Genomic DNA, 19,540 nt, shown 5'->3' with positions numbered 1-19,540 from the left:
CCCAATTCATTATCATTAGACCATAACTCTTTTGTCTAATTAGATTTCTGCAAAACTGTCTACTTCTCATCAAATCTAATCACAAAAGTACACCTCTCCCTGTTTATCTGGGTTTTCATATCTGAAGCCTCCCATGTCATGTAAAACTTACTTTAAATAGATTTGTATGCTTTTCTTTTGTTAATCTATTTATTTTGTTGTTGTTGTTATAGCCATGAGTTTAGAGATGGAGCAAATATTTCTTTTTCCCTACAATATATTCAAAAGTTTGAATAAAGTTTATTCAGAGTACTTCATTTTACTAACTCTCCTTCCCCCTTTCTTGGATGTACCAAATCATTAATATAGTAACTATAGCTTCTATAATTTCAAACACATTCTTCAAATCAAATCAAAGATAGCACAACTCTTGTAAAACAGGAGACACTTTAAAGATAGTTCTTAGCTCAAATCCAGCCCCAGCCAACAACCACAAAAAAAAAAGATAGTTCTTAGCATTTGTAATTTTTATATATGTGCAGACTCTATGTAATGGTAAGAATATATTTTTAATTTTTTTCTTTGATAAGTTCATAACACAGAGCTGCGGCTGTTGATGCAGTATTGACACCAGGCCCAGAATCTCTGCTCCAGGCGCTGTGGGACTCCCGGGGCTCACTAAACCAGACAGGCTGCCACAGAGAGCGTGATGTTTGCTGCACAACATGGAATCTGGGTACGAAATCTTTATAATGAGTGTTTGTATCACTAACGTCCCCTGATGTCTATTTTCTTTCAGGTAACGTTCTTTTAATTGTTACAAAATTCTCATATCCAGTTTCTCTGTGGTGGACATTGCAACAAAAAAGAATTGTGAAAAAAAATGAACATAAAAACTTTTTTTTTTTTTTTAACGAGCTCAGGAAGTTGCTGATTCCTTTAGAAACACTGAATTATATCTGACCTTGACTTGGTCCTTTATGGTATTTTGCTTCAAGCTAATATTTTAGGTTTTGATCTTTGACAAATCATGCAACATGTACAGAGTTCCTAGCCAATTTCAAAATTAAAGCAATGCAGGCAGATGTGTATGTGGAGGGCTGTGATTATTTTTTCCTTTAGCCACGTTTGATTAAATGAGGTGATACAGAAGCAGGGCCTATAGAGACTCACAACTGGAAGCCTGGTCCTTGGGCCAGCAGTGCTGATAATCACTCAGGAATTTGTCAGAAATGCAAAATCTCATCTTACTACCACCCACGCTCACCAGCTCAGCCCCACTAACCCTATCCTAACCTACATTTCAGTAAGATCCTCAGGTGATCCAGGCAATCCATACGCACTTTCCTCAATCTCATGTTTCTTAGATCCTTGTATAACAACTGCATTTAGGTTCATATGCAAGTCTGCATTAAGTTTACAGAAACATACCAGGTAGATGGTCATAGGAGAAGGAGGATGCAGAGAGTAAAGGAGACATGTTTCTGCACCTAAATAATGTATGTAGGTGAGAGCAACATTTCTGGAAGTGAAGAATACATGCTCTTCCTCGCCTGGGCAAATACCTAAGTGAAGGAACTATAATAAACAAGAGGAGGAATGTTTATTGTATAAGAAGGAAGGGCTTTTTTCTTTCTTATGTTGATAATTGCTACAATAATTGCTTCATAAATTTTTACAGAAAAAATACACTCTGATGATATATTTTAGAAAAATGAGGGCTAACTGTGGAATCATTATCTATGGAAAAACTATCTTTAGGAAGCAGAATGAGAGGGGAAGGGAGGAAGAAAGAAACATATGTGAAACATGACCTTGAAGGGATGTGACTTTCAGAAAAGACACAAAGACTTTAGCTTTCTTTCGAAGGATGCTACTTTCAATCATCCCTGAGTAATGAAAATATTTCCCATAATGAAAAGCTTTTCACAAAACTCCTCACGTTTTTAATAATGTGCTGTTTTAAGTGTCATGAAATTATATATTTTAATTCAACGTCATAGATAGCTTTTCCTATGATCTGTGAACTCAGTGACACACTGGCAAGTTCTACTAATTCAGTATTTTTAAATATACAATCATTGACCTTCCAGACATAAGAAATACTTCCTTTCTCATGATGACTTGTTTTAAAAAAAAAAATCTAAAAATTGCTGACTGTGATAACAATTAACTCGAGCACTTTGAGGATAAGACAATGTCTTTAAATACTGGAAATAAGAATAATGAAGTGTTATGGGGGATTCATGTTTGTAAAATGAGCTACCAGCTGATAATTAGTGGAGCTGTACAACACCCTGGTGAGACAGGTATGTTTTATTCCTACCATTGTACAGATGCAAAATGGCATCAGAGAGCAATGGAGCGTTTGGCCTCAGGGAACCCAGAAAATCAGCATCAGCAGAAAACACTGACTTTTCTGAGAAATCCACTGGTGTGCAAGGTAACCATTTAGTGGCGGCTAGATTTTGGTAGAGTTACTTAGCCAACTTGTGCCTTACTTTTCCTCATCCATAAAACGGGAAGAGTCATAGTATTTTTTCTCCAAGTTTTGTTATTAAGATGAAATTGTTTCATTCATGCAACACAGAAATAATAACCTGGCATATGATGGATCAACAGTTGATATCTAGGAATTATTAGCTATATGCCTTTCTGAGCACTGGGGATATAAAAGTGAAAAAAGAAATCCCTGCCCTTGTGAGCTGACATTCTGGTTATTAACAGAATGCTCTCTCAGCTGATAGAGTCTATGTCAGAGTCTTTCTTATAAACAGGCAGAAATATTAAGTAGATAGAACTTCTGGCTTTCCTGGGGGACAAAGGGCATATTCTGCACTTGGTGCTGCCCCACCTTAATCCTGCCCTGAGAAAGTCTGCGTCAGGATGCAGGGACTCCTTCAGCCCACAGGCCAGGCGGCCCAGGTGTACAATAGGATTCAGAAAGTGCCCTAGAATAATCGAAGGCTAATTATCATGTTGGGAACTGTCCCCATGATGTCTGCACCACGAGGAGGGCCCAATCCAGACATTATGAAAGAAAACCCAAGACCATCACCAGAGCCTTTTGTCGCAGGTTTCTTAGTTGTCCATGGCAAAGGCATCTCGATCTTTAAACATCTATCTTGTTCTTGATCTGTAAACCTAACTATCTCTTCCTCAATGAACTTTGTTTAGTGCTTGCCTTGTTTTTGGTGGGTTCGGTCATTCATCAGTCAAGAGCGTGCCAAGAACCCAGAATACAGACAACTGACTGAACCCAACAGAAACAGAAAGACTCCAAGAATTTCTTCCTCTTTTTAAATTTTTGAAGGTGTTTTTATACTACCTAGATGACTTGTCAGTGAGGATAAGTTCTAAACAAAGAGAATTTTACTAATTCAGCTAGTATGTGATTAAAAGGAAATAGCTAGATTAGACCCAGATGGAGATTTGAAATGATCTTTTTTTCAGGGACTCAATCTAGTGGGAAGTCTGATGCAAACATAAATAACTCTAATCCAGAGTAATTTTGCTATCTGTAATTGTTTTTCATTATGGCAGCCTAGCCAGATGAACAGAATAATAAGAGAACAAAGAAGCAAGAGAAAGAACAGGAAAAGAAGGAAGAGGGAGGGAGGATGGATGAGGGAAAGAGAGAAGAAATTCTGTCAGCTGATGTACACAGTGTGAGGGTGTTCAACACGTCCCAGGTGAAGGGCTCAACCACAACCTGCACTTTATATCAGAATGGAAAACAATGGAACGTAAGCATTCGTACCCTCATATTAATCTGAAATTAAAAAAAAAAAACATGTCAGTGTAACCTGGCTTATTGTACCCTCAATGAATCCCCAACAATAAATAAATAAATAAATTGCAGGATAGCTGATAAAATGTGAAAAAGAAATATGAACAAAAAGGATAAGGAGAAAGGACAGAATAGAGATAAGGGGAAAAGGTGCTGTGGTTTTAATATTTGTTCCCACCAAAACTCATGCGAAAATGTAATTGCTATAATTAAGTATGAAGAGGGGGTCCATTAAGAAGTGATAAGGCCATGAAGACTATGCCTTCATGGGTGGGATTAGTGCTATTATCAAAGGGCAAATTAAGCCCCATCTTTTCCTTCTATACCCTCCCTCTCTTCTGTCCTGGGAGGAACAGTATTTCTCCCATGTGGAGAAAGCCGTGTTCAAGGCAACACCTTAGAAGGAGAATGTATCCCTCCACCAGATGCCAAACCTGGTAGTCCCTTAATCTTTCCAGCCTCTGGGATCACAAGAAATAAATTTATGTTCTTTATATATTATTCCACCTTAGATATTCTATTATAGTAACAAAAAATGAATTAGACACAAGGTGTATTTGCTATTCAATTGGATGTTTCATATTTTATGTCTGCAAGAGGGTTTGTATCATTTTGAAAGTGAAGACTGGGAAGCTGGGAGCAGATGATGTCTTAGTTCTCTCATTCTAAGAGTAATGGCCTCTGTTGCAGAAAAGCATTTTAGTGAGGCAAATTAGAAAATAGAAACATATTTTTATAATTTACATCTGACTTTCCTCATTAAAGTGTGTTTTCATATTTCAACTGCTTCCACTTGAGTTAAAGAAAAATGAAAGACCATTTAAGTATGAAAAAATGTAACTAAAAATTTGGGGAAGAATAATTAACTGAATGGGAAATACTTTACTAATTATAAGCAGGAAAGTAATATGCTTCCTTTCCTATATATTCCTCTCAATGTACACACAGACAAACTCAGAGACATCTCTGTCTCCATAGAAGACAATAATGGGGTCCTAATTATTACTTATAATTATGATGTGAAGAATACTGCTTCCTGTGATAAAGTATTTTAAAGAAATCCCCATGCATTTAATTTCACCAGACTCAAAGAGAAAATTACAGTTATCTTATGGATGGAATAACAATAGAATAATATATCTATGTAACAGTTAAACACAAACATGTTGGCATTTGTTAAAGTAGCTAGATCTATAAGAGATTCTCTTTCTGGATCCTTATTTTACATCTGAGGAAAAAGAGCTAGGAAAGTTAAGATCTGACTCACACTCAAATCTTTCAACAACTATACCAGCGCTTTTTTCTTATATACTACAATCTCTGAGAAAATGTTACTGGTAACAATAGCATGTTGTTTTACCTCAGATATTTGTAAACACTTCATAAACCATGTAGCTTACCTTTCTGATTTATAGAATAACACACTGAAAACAAGGAAAAACTAAAAAAGAATAGCATATATTTCTAAGAAAGTGGTGTGAAATTGATCACTTTTGGATTAATTATGGGTATAGCAATACATAGTAACTTTGATTAAAAGGAAAATCAAGGTTTAAATACCATGACTCTGATATTAAAGAATGAAGAGAATGTATTACAATGACCCAAGGATTAATTCTCCGCTAGTTTTTGATCATTTATCTATCTTATTAATAGTTGGTGCTTCAGCAGATTAGCTCAGATCACTTTCACCTCTTCCCATTCCCATCCTCCATCTTCTGTGTGTTTTGCTTTTAAAAGCTTGTACCTATGACTGACCATCTTTAAAGACCTAAATGTATGCTTCTGGAGCTACTTACAGAGGACCAGAAGGGCCTAAGACCTTTTCTGCATGCCAAACATGCATTCCCAGTAATGCTTGTAGGCAATGCTTGACTGGAGTCAGGTAGTCCAGCCCCTTTGTCTTAATAAAATAAACTCTGAGATGTAATTTATAACCCAGAGCTTCTCTTGGTCACGTGGAGTTTGGCAGCACCTCCCTTCACAATCCTGCTGCCCCCATTCTCTGATAGTTCTCCTGGGAGCTTTCTTAATGAATCACTTGTGCAAAAATACTCATCTTGGGGTCTGTCTTTGGGAAGATGAACGCTAAAGCTATTTAAGACCTATTGATCCATCCATCCAATCATCTATCCGTCCATCCGTAATTTTTTATATTTGCTGCCTCCCTGTCCTTCCCTCCTCTGTCCAAGCTTACTCTGTGCTCCTTCCCTCTCAAACAGGCAACACTTGAACCAGCGCAGTGTGCAGCCTATTCTCTTCTGTATTTCTCTATACTTACAGAATCACATAAAAACATACACTGAAAGAAATGCAAATAATTCTCTCTAAATCACTAGAAGTTAATGAGCTAAAAAAAAATGGTTAAAATGAGGGGCACACTTTTTCCTTCCTCTCTGCCTTTCCCACCTGAAGACAGGTTCTCTTATAACACTTGAAGCTTAGACACCAGTATGCACCAGAAGATCTAGGGCAAACTTCACTAGTATAAATTTACCTTCTCACATTTTCCTACTTTTTAGAAGTCCAAAGATATTTTCTTCTTCTTCTTGTCCCTATATAGGATTTATAGCTCTTCATTAAAATACTTTGTGTAGACACAAAGACAAACAAACAGAACAGAGAACCCAGACAAAACCATATCGCTACCACCAGCCGATTTTTGACAAAGCAGACAAAGACATACCCTAGGGAAAGGATTCCCTAGTCAATAAAATACTTTTTAAAGAAGGCTCTGAGGCTACTGCCTTGTGAGAGAAATACTTAGAAACTGAGGACTCTCTCTTGTGATGGGTACAGTATGTATTATGACCTTTTACATTTTTTCATTAATCCGACTTGTTTCAATTGTGTGTCTCAACTAAGAACTTAAAAAGGGAAAGCAAAGAAATTACATCTTTCCCCCAGACACACAGGAGAGAATATTTGTGTCCCCAACATGGGATCACATATATATATACTTTTTCATATCTTGCTTTACTTACTGAAAAATATTTGATTCCTAATGAAGAAAGAAATTAGCAATTTTATTTATTTGTTTATTTATTTGAGACATAATCTCACTGTGTCACCCTGGGTAGAGTGTGAGACATCATAGCTCTCTGTAACTTCAAACTCTTGGGCTGAAGCAATCCTCCTGCCTCAGTTTCCTGAGTAGCTGGGACTATAGGCTCCTGCCACCATGCCTGGCTAGTTTTATTTATTTTTTTAGTAAAGATGGAGTTTTGCTCTTGCTCAGGCTGGTCTCAAACTCTTGAACTCAAGAAACCCATCCGTCTCGTCCTCCCAGAGTACTAGGATTACAGGCATGAGCCACAGCGCCCAGCTGGAAATTAGCACTTTTAACTGAGTTTCATTGTAACCTAGTTATAAGTTATTATAAATATTTATGATTGGAGTGAGAAACTATTTCATAGGTATGGATATTTAAAATACTTAGCTAGAATTTGAAGTCATAGTAGGAACATGTTTTACCACTGGCAATCATTTTATATTCTCTCTGAAAGGTTTTAATATCCTAACATCCTTGATTGGTTGCCTATACATTGTATATTTATGTGTAAAGGGTAATTATTTGGTTTGTACATAATTCCCATGCTATTATTTTCTGATTCTACATTTCTCTAATCCTTACATAAATAATTTTTAATACTGATTTAGTGCTTTTTATCTTTAGGTCTATTTATAATTAATCTCTGCAACCAACAAGAAGAGTTGATATCTTTATTTTCACCTTATAATTGTAGAGTCTAGGACATAGGATGATTAACTGACTTTTTCCTGGCCACAAGTATAATGAGTCAGAGTGAGAACATGAATTAGAAATCCTTGATGTCCACCTCCACGTTTAGTCCATTAGCACTGGATTATTGCCATTTTCTTACAAAATAAATCCGTTCATAACATCATCTATTCTGCCATTAAAAGAGAATTTAAGTAATAATGCCAAATGATACACATTTAAGAATAAATATGAATATTACATTTAATTATTATCATTTAGAATCTTAAAGATTTCTAAGATTTTGATTGGAAGACTGCTCTTCCCTTTTCATTGAATCTTTCAAGTGTTGTCCTTACTTGCAAATATTGCAAATTATAGTTCAACCTCAAATGTGCAAAGTATAAAGGACTATACAAAGAGAAAGTAATTTTTCTTTATGTAAACTATAACCTTTATAAGACACAGAGAAATATTTTGACTCTGAAAAGTTGATTGTGTATTTGTGTGGGTTACTTTTTTTTTTTTTTTTTTGTAGAGACAGAGTCTCACTTTATGGCCCTCGGTAGAGTGCCGTGGCCTCTCACAGCTCACAGCAACCTCCAACTCATGGGCTTAGGCGATTCTCCTGCCTCAGCCTCCCAAGTAGCTGGGACTACAGGCGCCCGCCACAACGCCCAGCTATTTTTTGGTTTTGCAGTTTGGCCGGGGCTGGGTTTGAACCTGCCACCCTCGGTATATGCGGCCGGCGCCTTACCAATGTGTGTGGGTTACTTTTGAAGTGATCATGAATTTTGACTGCCAGAGATCTATTTGAACTAATTTACATAGAATGAACACATATAATTTTTGTGACAGCATGCTACAAGTTGTAACATTTGAAAGGATAGCTAAATGGATTTCTGAGCACGTACTAGTCAGGCTAATTTGCAGAATCTGTAATCCAATTTACACTCAGTAAATGTCTCCTTTCTTAGGCCGTGGATTTAACCATGTCATTTAATGATAATGACAGTTTCCACTGACTACACAATGTTGAAATTACTAGAGTACCAAAAATGGATACAGCTATGCTGCTAAGATAACTTGCCTTTACCAAACGTAGTTTACTGGGAAGCAGAGAATAAAGAAAGGAAGGTTTTATAGTTTGAATGTTTGTCCCCTCCTACACTCATGTTGAAATTGAATTACCTTTATAATAGTATAAGTCTCTGCCCTCATGAATGGATTGCAACTCCTATTGTGGGAATGGATTTGTTATTACAGGAGCAGGTTCCTAACAATGAGTTTGGTCCCCTTTTACTTCTCTCTCATTCTTTCTTTCCCTTTTGCCACAGGATGATAAAGAAGTCCCTCACCACACTCTGGTCTCTCCATCTCGGGTGTCACAGCTTACAGAACATGAGCCAATAGCTTTCTGTCTGTTATACACAACCTGGGGTATCAGTGCTCTGCAGGAAATGAACTAAGACATCAGGTTCTATTTTTCCTCTTGCTTTATATTATTTCTTCAGAAGAAACCTAAATTTCTTCATGATACCCTTTGTTTCTAGTAACAGTAAATTACAGAATTGTAAGATGTTCTTTCTTATGACAGTATACCACTAGAAATTAGATGCGATTTTTACATTTAATTTTTTTAAATTTGATGCTCCTTTTTGTCAGTATAATGGAAGGAGCACATGGGATTGACTATGTAGTCTATTGTGGTATTGTTGCCAAAAACATCATAATGATGAGAAACAGGGGTGAAAACTGTAAGAACGAATGTAATACAATAAATGTAAGAAAGTATATCATTTAAGGAAATATAATAATGGAGAACCTTTTAAACGACAAAAATTGAAATCAGGATTAACAGTGGCTGTATCAACTAAATTTGTCCTGGTAGCCTTTTATAAAATGAAATAGCTGACCCAATGGTAAGAAAATGTTTAATTAATAATCTATGCCCACTTATCCCTTAAATCATACTTTAAAAATTATATAACTTTAAACTATAACTATATACTTAACTTTAAGTATAACTTTAACTATATACTTAACTATAACTTTAAACTATTACTATAACTTTGAACTCATTTGCAAAGGATATGTGCTAATTGAACTTGCTTTATGTTAGAGTAATTAAATATTAAAATTTCTTCCCAACTAAATTTTAGAAACAGCGCCATGGCAACTAAACTGTAAGTTGAAAGAATTTTTACTTCTTACAGTATTACAAAACTCCCTAGAGTAAATCATGACAGAGATGAACACCTTGCACCTTCTACTTTAATCTGACATAAAACAAGACCAATTAATTAATAAATTATGAATGCGTAAGTTGAAGAGGATTCCAAAAAACAGTACATGTGAGGGTAGGCCAAAGAAGAATAGGTTTTAAAATAAAATAATATAGTAAAACAATGTGCTTGATATATACATATATATGCATATATATATATGTATGGATTTTTTTTTGGAAGCTCCAAAGGAGACCTACTTTCTCATAGTACTTGATCTCGTAGTCCAGAATGGCTCCATTGGAAAAAGCAGGTGCTTGCCATGATAGGGCAATGCTATTTTGGGATGCCCAGTCCTTCCTTACCACACCTATCAGAGAAGGTGCTGAAAGAAAAGAAAATAACTAAGAATTAATCAGCAGGAATAATTTTCCATAATCCATTTTTTAAATATTTTCTCTTCCAAGGAAAATATTTTTTTGTTGAAGAGGACACAAACTGTTAATGCCAGATTAGTATGATAGCCGTAGGTCTGTACAATTCAATCCAAATAGCTATAGAAACATATCTAGAAACACTACTAGGGAGAGCAGAAAAATCTCAGATATCCCAAGACTAAGGACTGAAACTCATCTTATTTGGTAAGATTAGAGGAGGACATTTTTCTTCAGACCTGCTTTGGTCTCAAACTATGACATAAAGCACAATATACTTGGTTCCTGTATTTTATCATTTCTTAACTTCTTATACCCCAAATTCTGAAATTACAAGAAAATTTATGGTCTTTTCTTTCTCCTCAAGACATCTTAGTTCTTTATGAAAGTTTATGTCATGAACTACATAATTATAATAAATTCTTGCTTATGAATGTGAAGGTTACTTTTTCTTCATGGTTTCTGTGGCATTTTAGTAACATTAAAATATTTAACTTTGCAAGTTATTTTCAAAATCATGTCTGTCTTATTTTCCCATATAATATTTTAACAATCTAATCCTGAAAGACCTTGTATTGAACTTCCAATATTTAACTAAAATGTATACATGACAGATTTTCTATGTACCTTTCACAAAATAGTTTTCAAGTATTCTAATTTTTAAGTGTCTGATGTAGAATTTAAAAATCACAGATAAAGAAGAAATCCATATTAAACTACATAAAGATACCATTTCTCATCTATTAGATGGACCCTAAATTCTAAAATTCTAGCAAGCTATTCTGTTGGCGAGGCTGTGTATACCCTACTCTGTTGGCTAGGCTGTGTATAGACCCCCACCTCCCACCCCCCGAAAAAAAAAACACTTTGAAACATTGTTGGTAGAAATGCAAAAGGGTATGACTCTTGTGAAGGGAAACAACAATTTAAGGCAAATTATGCATTCCTTTACACTTTGCCTTTTTGGAATCTCTCCCAGAGACACACTGCACAAACTCAAAGTGATGTATTTATAAGACAATTCACTGAGATTTATTTGTAAAGACTGTAATAATCTAAATGTCCATTAATAAGGGATTGTTTGAAAGACTCTGGTACATTCACCAGAGAATTATGAAGTTGTAAAAAGGAAGTATGGCTATCTATAAATACTAGAATGAAGTTATTTAAGGATATGTTTTTAAGTGAAGAAAAATGTATAATAACAATGTAAGGGTAAACCTAGGTATAAAAAATACAGTAGAACCCCTGTAAGTTGACCACATAAAGGACTATAACAAACTGGTCAACATATGGAGGTGGTCAGCATAAGGAACTAGGCCTACGGTACCGATATGTCCATGTAGTGCACAACCGGTCTATGAAGTTTAGGTCAGCTTAAGGCGGTGGTCAATGTAGGGAGGAGGCCAATGATAGACATTACACTATAATTACGAGTTACCCTTAGAGCATGGGAGAGAACTGGATGGACATCATATGGTTAGAAGGAAGACATTTCTGAATATACCTTGCAGATTGACTTTGTAATCTTGAGAACATTTCAAATGATTAAAACTCAAAATTAACACTAAAAAATCACTTCTGAAATATTAAAGGAAAAGTAAAACAAAGAATCCTGTGTATTGAGTTGGAGACTTTGAGGAACTATTTAAAGAGACTTTAAAACATAGACACTTCACAAACCTGTCAATGGAATATGCTTAAAGGATTAAATAAGAAAAACCTATAAAAAATTCTTAAACTATTTTTAGTAATAATATTTTTGTGGTAGTATTGACATTGTAATTCTGAAGCCGTTGTATATATATTGAGGTATAAAATAAGTAATGATATCAATGTTATGAAGGACTCAGGTTTTGTTTTGTGTGTGTGTGTGTGTGTGAGAAAAAAGATGCAGATGTCAGATCAATGAAGGTAAATAAAAACTAAAGTAAAAGAAGTTTCACTATGAACTCATGATATTTTTCCAATTCAGTTTTAGTAATCTATCAGACTATACCAGTTACATGTAGAAAAAAAGATGTGAAAAAAATTGATTCCCTATAATACTTTCATTTTATAAGAAAGACACCAGAGTCAATATATTGGCATTGTATTTATGAATATTTCCTTTGTGCCTTAAGGATAAAGAACTTTCTTAAATTTGTGAGAGTAACATACACAGTGGTAAGAAAATAAAGACTTTGGAAACCATACTTAAAATTCTTACTGGGTGTTCATTAGACTAAAATACATTCTTAAACATGAGGAATAATTATGAAATCACTAAGAAATGAAAGTGTATCTTATGACCTAAAACAGAAAAGGCTAACGTGTTAAATAAGAAAAAGTACAGAGATAATTCACCATTTAAAACGAGATAAAACTATAGATGATTAGACCCAAGAAAACCAGTAAAAAAATTAAATATAACTTAAAGACACGTACAGAATGAAAGCGAAGGAACAGAAATAGATATTTCATGCAAATGTAATTCCAAAACAAAGAAAAGTAACTATGTTTATATCAGATAAAAGAAACTTCAAGTTAAAAATCATAAAAAGAGACGAGGTAATTATATAATGACACATGGTTCAATTCAGCAGGAGGATAGAACAGTTGTAAATATACAGGCACCCAACACTGGAACACACAGATATACATAGAAAATATTATTAGATATAAAAGGAGAAATAGACCTTAAAGCAGTAATCGTTGGGGCTTCAACACTCCACTTTCACTATTGAACAGATCATTGAGACAGAAAATTAACAAAGAAACATCATATTGAAACATCATTACAGACCAAATGGATCTAATCAACATTTACGGAACATCTTATCCAATAGCTGCATAATACACATTCTTTTCATCAGCACGTGGAACATTCTCCAGGATAGAATAGTTATGCCACAAATCTCAACAAACTTAGAAAAAAAAAAAACCCTGATACTTTATCAAGTAACTTTCAACCATAATGGCATAAAACTGACATCAATAAAAAGGGGAAGTTGAGACATTATATAAATATATGGAAATTAAATAGATTCATGAATCATTCATCAGTCAATAAATAAATTAGAAATATTAAAATGTTCTTGAAACAAATGAAAATAAAGACATAACAAATGAAAACCTATGGAATATAGGAAGTACCAAGAGGGAAGCTTTCTGCAATAAATGCCTTCCTAGGAAGAGTTACAAAGATTTCAAATAAACCACCTAACCATGGACCTCTAGGAACTAGAAAAGCAAGAACGTACCAAGCCCCAAACTAGCAGAAGGAAAGAAATAACAAAGGTGGGAGCACAAACAAGAGACTGAAATGATACAAAAGGTCAGTGAAATGGAAAGGTAGTTTTCTGAAGATGTAAAATTGACAAACCATTAGCAAGACTAATTTAAAAAGAGAATAAATAAAATCTGAAACAAAAAAGGAGAAATTACAGTATGGATGAATGCTCAAAGAGCTAAAAGTAGGCCTATTAAGTGTCTATCAGCTCACAAATAGATTAAATAAACTATGGTCCATGGTATACAGATACCATGGAATACTACTCAGCTGTAAAGAAAGATGGAGACTTTACATCTTCTGTATTTACCTGGATGGATTCAGAGAACATTCTCCTAAATAAAGTATCTCAAGAATGGAAAAGCAAGGAAAGGAAATAATTATGTCAGAGTGTTATCTGCCCCCACGTTTATTGCAGAACTATTCACAATAGTGATAAGAAGAATGAAATTCTGCCATTTGTGGAGACATTGGTAAGCCTGGAGGATGTTATTTTAAGTGAAACAAGCCAGGCACATCAAGATAAATACTGTATGTTCTCACTCATTTGTGGAAGCTAAAAAAGTTGAACTCATGGAAATAGAAAGGAAAATAGTGGGTGCTAGACATTGGGAAGGGGAGAGGGTTCAGGGAGAGGATGGTTAGTGGATACAATATTACAACTAGTTAGGAGGATAAGTTCTAGTGTTCTGTATAGCATGGAAGGGTATCATAGTTATGGGTATTCAACAATCATCTATCTTTTATTTTCAATAAGTAGAAGAGAGGATTTTGAATGCTCCCAACACAAAAAAATGATAAATATTTGAAATGATGGATATGTTAATTATCCTGATTTGAACATTACATATGCACTCATGTATCAAAATGTCACATTTTATCCCATAAATTTGTACAATTATGTGTCAATTAAAATAATAAATATGTAAATAACTAATAAGCTTAAGGTAAAAAGATTTTACCTTTATACTGACAAGGACTAAGATGGCATGAAGAGTGTACGTATTTAATGTAATAAATTCATACTCATTATTATATTAGAAAGAGAATCCACTTGGATAATAAGAACATATCATTTAGTGATTTGAACTAAAATGTCAGTATGTAGAATATGTTCTTATATAACAATCATATGTACTATTTTTGCCATTACTAATGAAAGATGTTTAAATGAATATATAATTGCATAAAGTTTTATCCAAATCAACTGCATCAATTAAATCTTAATTAATGAATAAAGTGCTCAGATAATTTACAATCTAAATCAAGACATATTCACTATTAATAAACTACCACTAATAAATGTCTCCCTTTTGAGAACTACATTTATCTTCTTGAATTATGGTGTAATAATGCATTAAATGGCAATTTATGGGTAAATTATAACTTTAAAATGAATCATACAAATTAAAGTTGATTTAAGCATATCAATTCAATTTTTGAAATGTCCTTCTCATGTACATAATTTTATGATTGATTTTCAGTTTAATGTACAATGTCATAAAGTAATATTACCAGTGTCTTACATTTGCCTCATAATTATTTAGCACTCAGGTCAGTAATATAACCCTTGCAAAACTTATAAGAAATTCAGTTATAGCAATGGCATAATAGAATGACCACTAAGAACAATATAGGTACTATTTTTCTATTTCTAATTCTCTAGTGGTCAATTAATTGTACAGCTACATCACCTAATTTTATAAGTCTTATCCTAAAATTCTACAAAACAGAAATAAAAAAATCTATTCTCTAACTAGCTATGTTTTCCACTTACACATGGACTTCAAGGTCCAATAACTAACTATGCTTTCCCCCCAAATCTCTTCAACTTTGCACATTCTTTTCTTTTGTTAAAATCTATATTTTATATACTTGTAAAATACATAAAATTTTAAATACTTCTATATATTTTGACCAATACATTTCAAACTCCATTCTATATTTTGATATAGTCTCTGTAATTATTAATTTAAAATATCGAGATATGTTGATATTTTATCAGGTTATTCCTCTGCTGTTGGATGCTGAAGTTTCCAACATTGTTTGATTAGAATTCTCACATTTATGCACAATTTGTGGTTTTTCTAAATTTTATATTTGAGAAAATTGCTTTCTATAATTTGAAATTTTTTAGCCACAGCACAAGTCAGCTGATTGCTTTTAAAGGAACTGAATAAATATACATTAACGACACATTTTATATAGTTAAAAATTAAAAGAGAAGGTTGGAAACAATTTTTACATCCATATATACCCCCAATCGCTGCATTTGCTGTGTTAACAAAAGTCAAAAGCAAACGGAATTTCATTTTAAAATGAGTCTTTTTGACATATGAAAAATTAAGCATTTGTTTTGACTACATTAATGAATTTGTTTTCTTAATAACCCAGGTTTATTTATCTGAACCTGACATATTGTAGTACCAATGAATATAAATAGAAAATACAGGATATACATTTATTTTCCACATGAGAAAAATGATATTAGGGCGCAGAAGAGCAACTATTGTCTTTTTACTTCTGATGCCAAAAAGGCAGGGAAAGAAAGAAATAAGCAGGAAAACAATTATCTTATGGAGTTTGTAAGATCAGAAGCTGATGGAACAACCAGAAGACTCAGGCAACATTTCTTAAATAAGAATTATATATTCAATATAGTTCTCAGCATAATTGTGTTTCATATGTACATTCTTTACCTTCCAGAATCTTGGCTTTGACCTTCAAAAAAGTGATTGTTGACTAGATTGCTACATTCTTGAAAGTGGTTTTAAATACAAACTTTTCTGATGCTACATTTTCTGAATCTCAAATAGTTTCCCAAACACTAACAAAAATTTGAAAAAATTTACATACAGGAAGAATTGAGCAAAAAGAGATGTTTCACAATTAGGTGAGTAATACTTTCTTATGCTAATGTGGAGACACCTAAAGAAATAGTAAATTATTGTAGTTAACTATTAAGATTAATAAATTAAGGTTTAATAATTTTTTTTAAATGCATTATCTTATTCCAACCTCCTAAATCTATAGAATGGAGATTGTCTCGATTTTAAAAACAAGAAAGCTAAGGCTCAGAGCTGTTGATCAATTGTTTAATGAGGGGGTGTGAGAGTGAATTTTAATATTAGCTCAAAGTGTCGCGAAAGAGGAAAATTAATTTTTTTGCTGCATTTCACCTTAAACTTGATTCAAATTTAGTGTCTTAATATGTTCAAAATTAAAATCTATGCTAAAAACTAGAAGCAAGGAATGAAATGATTTCATAAATATTCCTGTTAGTTTTTAACATGTTATTTTTAACTATTATTCAAATTCACACCATGAATTATTAGCAATATATCTTACTTTAAAACTTTAGTCATAATTTATTGTGTGGGTTATGAGATTATATATTTTTCTAAAGCTGTACTAATATTCCTAATTCTTAGTCATCTAAACGCATACTAGGCATATTAATATTTGCTTATTGGGATGTGTGCATATGCAGATGGGTGTGGGATATGTGCACGTTTATGCATGTTTTTGTGCAAGGGAGAGAGACGTTGCTATCTTCATGTGTTTGTGACAATGCAAATCTTAGTAGTGGATGCTAAGTAATAAAATCTTAGTGTTAGGATAGACCTTACGAGCCATTCAATACATTTTATTTTGGAGCAATGCAGAAAATCCCTCAACACACCCTGGACAGGTGATTATTCACTTTTTCCTTTAGCAGTTATATTAAAGAATGCATTACTTCACAAGGCTCTCCATTCCTTTGTGAAAAAGTTCTCACATGAAATCATTGACTTCCTATAACTTCAACTAGGTCCTAGTTCTGACTTTTAGTATGGTAGCATTCCTTTTTTTTAAAGATAGTCTCAGTCATCCTCAGTAGGGTGGCTTGGAGTCATAGCTCACAGCAACCTCAAACTTTTGGGCTCAAGCAATTCTCTTGCCTCAGCTTCCTGAGTAGCTGGAATTACAGGCACCCACCACATGCCTGGCTATTTGTTAGAGATGAGGTCTTGCTCTTGCTCAGGCTGGTCTTGAACTCATGAGCTCAAGCACTCCACCTGCCTCCACTTCCCAGAATGCTGGGATTACAGGTGAGAGCCACTGCCCCTGCACCTAGGAGTTTCCTTTTGGAATAAACTCTCACGCCTTCCCTCGTCTATCGTCCTCTTTTTCTCCTTCTCCTTTCTCTTCTCTCTTCTTCTAACCCTCTTCCTTCCTTTCTGTCTTCTTTCTTCATTTATTGTTTTGTCCTTTTTGCTGTCTTCTTTCTTTATCCTATTCCTTTCTTTTCTTCTCTGTGCCCCTTTCACAGGAAAGATGTATGTGTGTGTGTGTGTGTGTGTGTGTGTGTTTGAGACAAAGTCTCAAGCTGTTGCCTTGGGTAGAGTGCTGTGGCGTCACAGCTCACAGCAACCTCAAACTCTTGGGCTTAAGCGATTCTCCTGCCTCAGCCTCCCAAGTAGCTGGGACCACAGGCACCTGCCACAACACCCGGCTACTTTTTTGGTCGCACTTATCATTGTTGTTTGGCAGGCCAGGGCTGGATTCGAACCCGCCAGCTCCGGTGTATGTGGCTGGCACCCTAGCCACTGAGCTACAGGCGCCGAGCTGTGTGTGTGTTTTAAGAGAAACAGAACCAACAACACAATAAAATGTAAATAAAGAATGATACTAAAATAAATAATATAGAACAAAAAGTACAAATCAAAACTTAAAAGCTATATGATTTATTTTTTTCCTTTCTCTTTGCAAATGAACTAATGGATATAACTGCAAAGAAAAAAACACAACAGTGTTTATTCCTGTATATGCTCAGGAAAGAGACAATATAACCAATACCATCATTTTACTTGTGAAATTTTATAGATATGATACATGCTTATCATTTAATTGATATATTTTTTAAACCTGACAGTATGCTTCAAAATATTTCTGACCTATATCTTGTTTTGGTAGTTCTATGCTCTAGATATCATAATTTATCCTAAGGATATCTGCCTCATTTTTTTTTATGTGTTTTTCTTTGTACTCAGAGTTTAACAGTTAAAACTTACTTTTATCTATGTCCCCATTTGGTTGAAACCTGGTTGTAAGTTTGAAATATACATGTGAGACTTCTATGCAGCAGCAGACTTGGGACTTTATTTCATGTATTTCCTTGTTTCTTTCTCCTTTCAAAATCGGAAATAACATTGTAGTATGTTACACATTGTGACAATTGTGGTAAACTGAGTAATGGTCCCCAAACATCACACCTGAATTTCCAGAATCTGTGAATCTTTTATGTCAAAGGGATTTTGAAGTTTTGATTAAGTTAAGGACTTTGAGATGGAGAATTAGCTGGCTCATCCAAGTATGCCCAATGTAATCACATTTCAAGATAAAAGAGAGGGCTACGATAGTTCTATTTTTAACTTTTGCAGCACATCCATACTGTGTTCTGTAATGGTTGAACTAATTCATAATCCCACCAGCAGCATATAACTGTTCCTCCTTTTCCACATCCTCAACGGCATTTGCTATTTTTTTTTTCTTTTTGATAATAGCCATTCTAAGGGGGTGAGACGGTATCTCATCATGGTTTTGATTGGCATTTCCTTGGTGTTTTATGATGTGGAGCATTTTTTCATTAATTGGTTGTCCATTTGTACTCTCTCTTTTAAGAATTGTCTATTAAATTTTTTTACTATTTTTTAATTGAATTACTTGGGGGTCTTTTCTGCCCTTGAGTTGTTTGCATTTCTGATAGATTCTGTATACTTATCTCTGCCATATATGTGGTTTATGAGTATTTTCTCGTTTTCTGCAGTTGTTTCCTTTGCTGTGCAGAAACTTTTTAGTTTGATATAATCCCATTTGACTAGTTTTGCTTCTGTTGCCTATTACTTTAAGGTCTTATCCAAAGAAGTCATTGCCCAGACCAATGTCATAAAACATTTTCTTTATGTTTTCTTCTATTAGTGTCATAGTTTCAGATCTCACTTTAAAGTTTTTAAACCATTTTGAGTTGATTTTGTAGGTGGTGAGAGATAGGGATCTAGTTTTACTCCCCACAATAGCCAGTTTCCCCAGAACCATTTATTGAAGAGACTGTCCTTTCCCCAATGTGTGTTCTTGGGG

The 19,540-nt window shown here is 34.2% G+C and overlaps 1 protein-coding gene across 4 annotated transcripts in view; it reads right to left on the bottom strand.

The window, feature by feature from the left end:
• Positions 1 to 19,540, bottom strand: part of EPHA6 (EPH receptor A6) — a 921,042-nt gene that overhangs the window by 353,778 nt on the left and 547,724 nt on the right. For all 4 annotated transcript variants that reach the window (XM_053565807.1, XM_053565808.1, XM_053565810.1 and 1 more), the window contains one exon: positions 9,976 to 10,100. In XM_053565807.1, coding sequence (XP_053421782.1) covers positions 9,976 to 10,100 — 125 coding nt within the window. The remainder of the gene's footprint in view (positions 1 to 9,975; positions 10,101 to 19,540) is intronic.

Source organism: Nycticebus coucang, chromosome 16, assembly GCF_027406575.1.
Source record: "Nycticebus coucang isolate mNycCou1 chromosome 16, mNycCou1.pri, whole genome shotgun sequence".
Taxonomy (NCBI): domain Eukaryota; kingdom Metazoa; phylum Chordata; class Mammalia; order Primates; family Lorisidae; genus Nycticebus; species Nycticebus coucang.
This window is presented reverse-complemented; position numbering and strand designations above follow the sequence as displayed.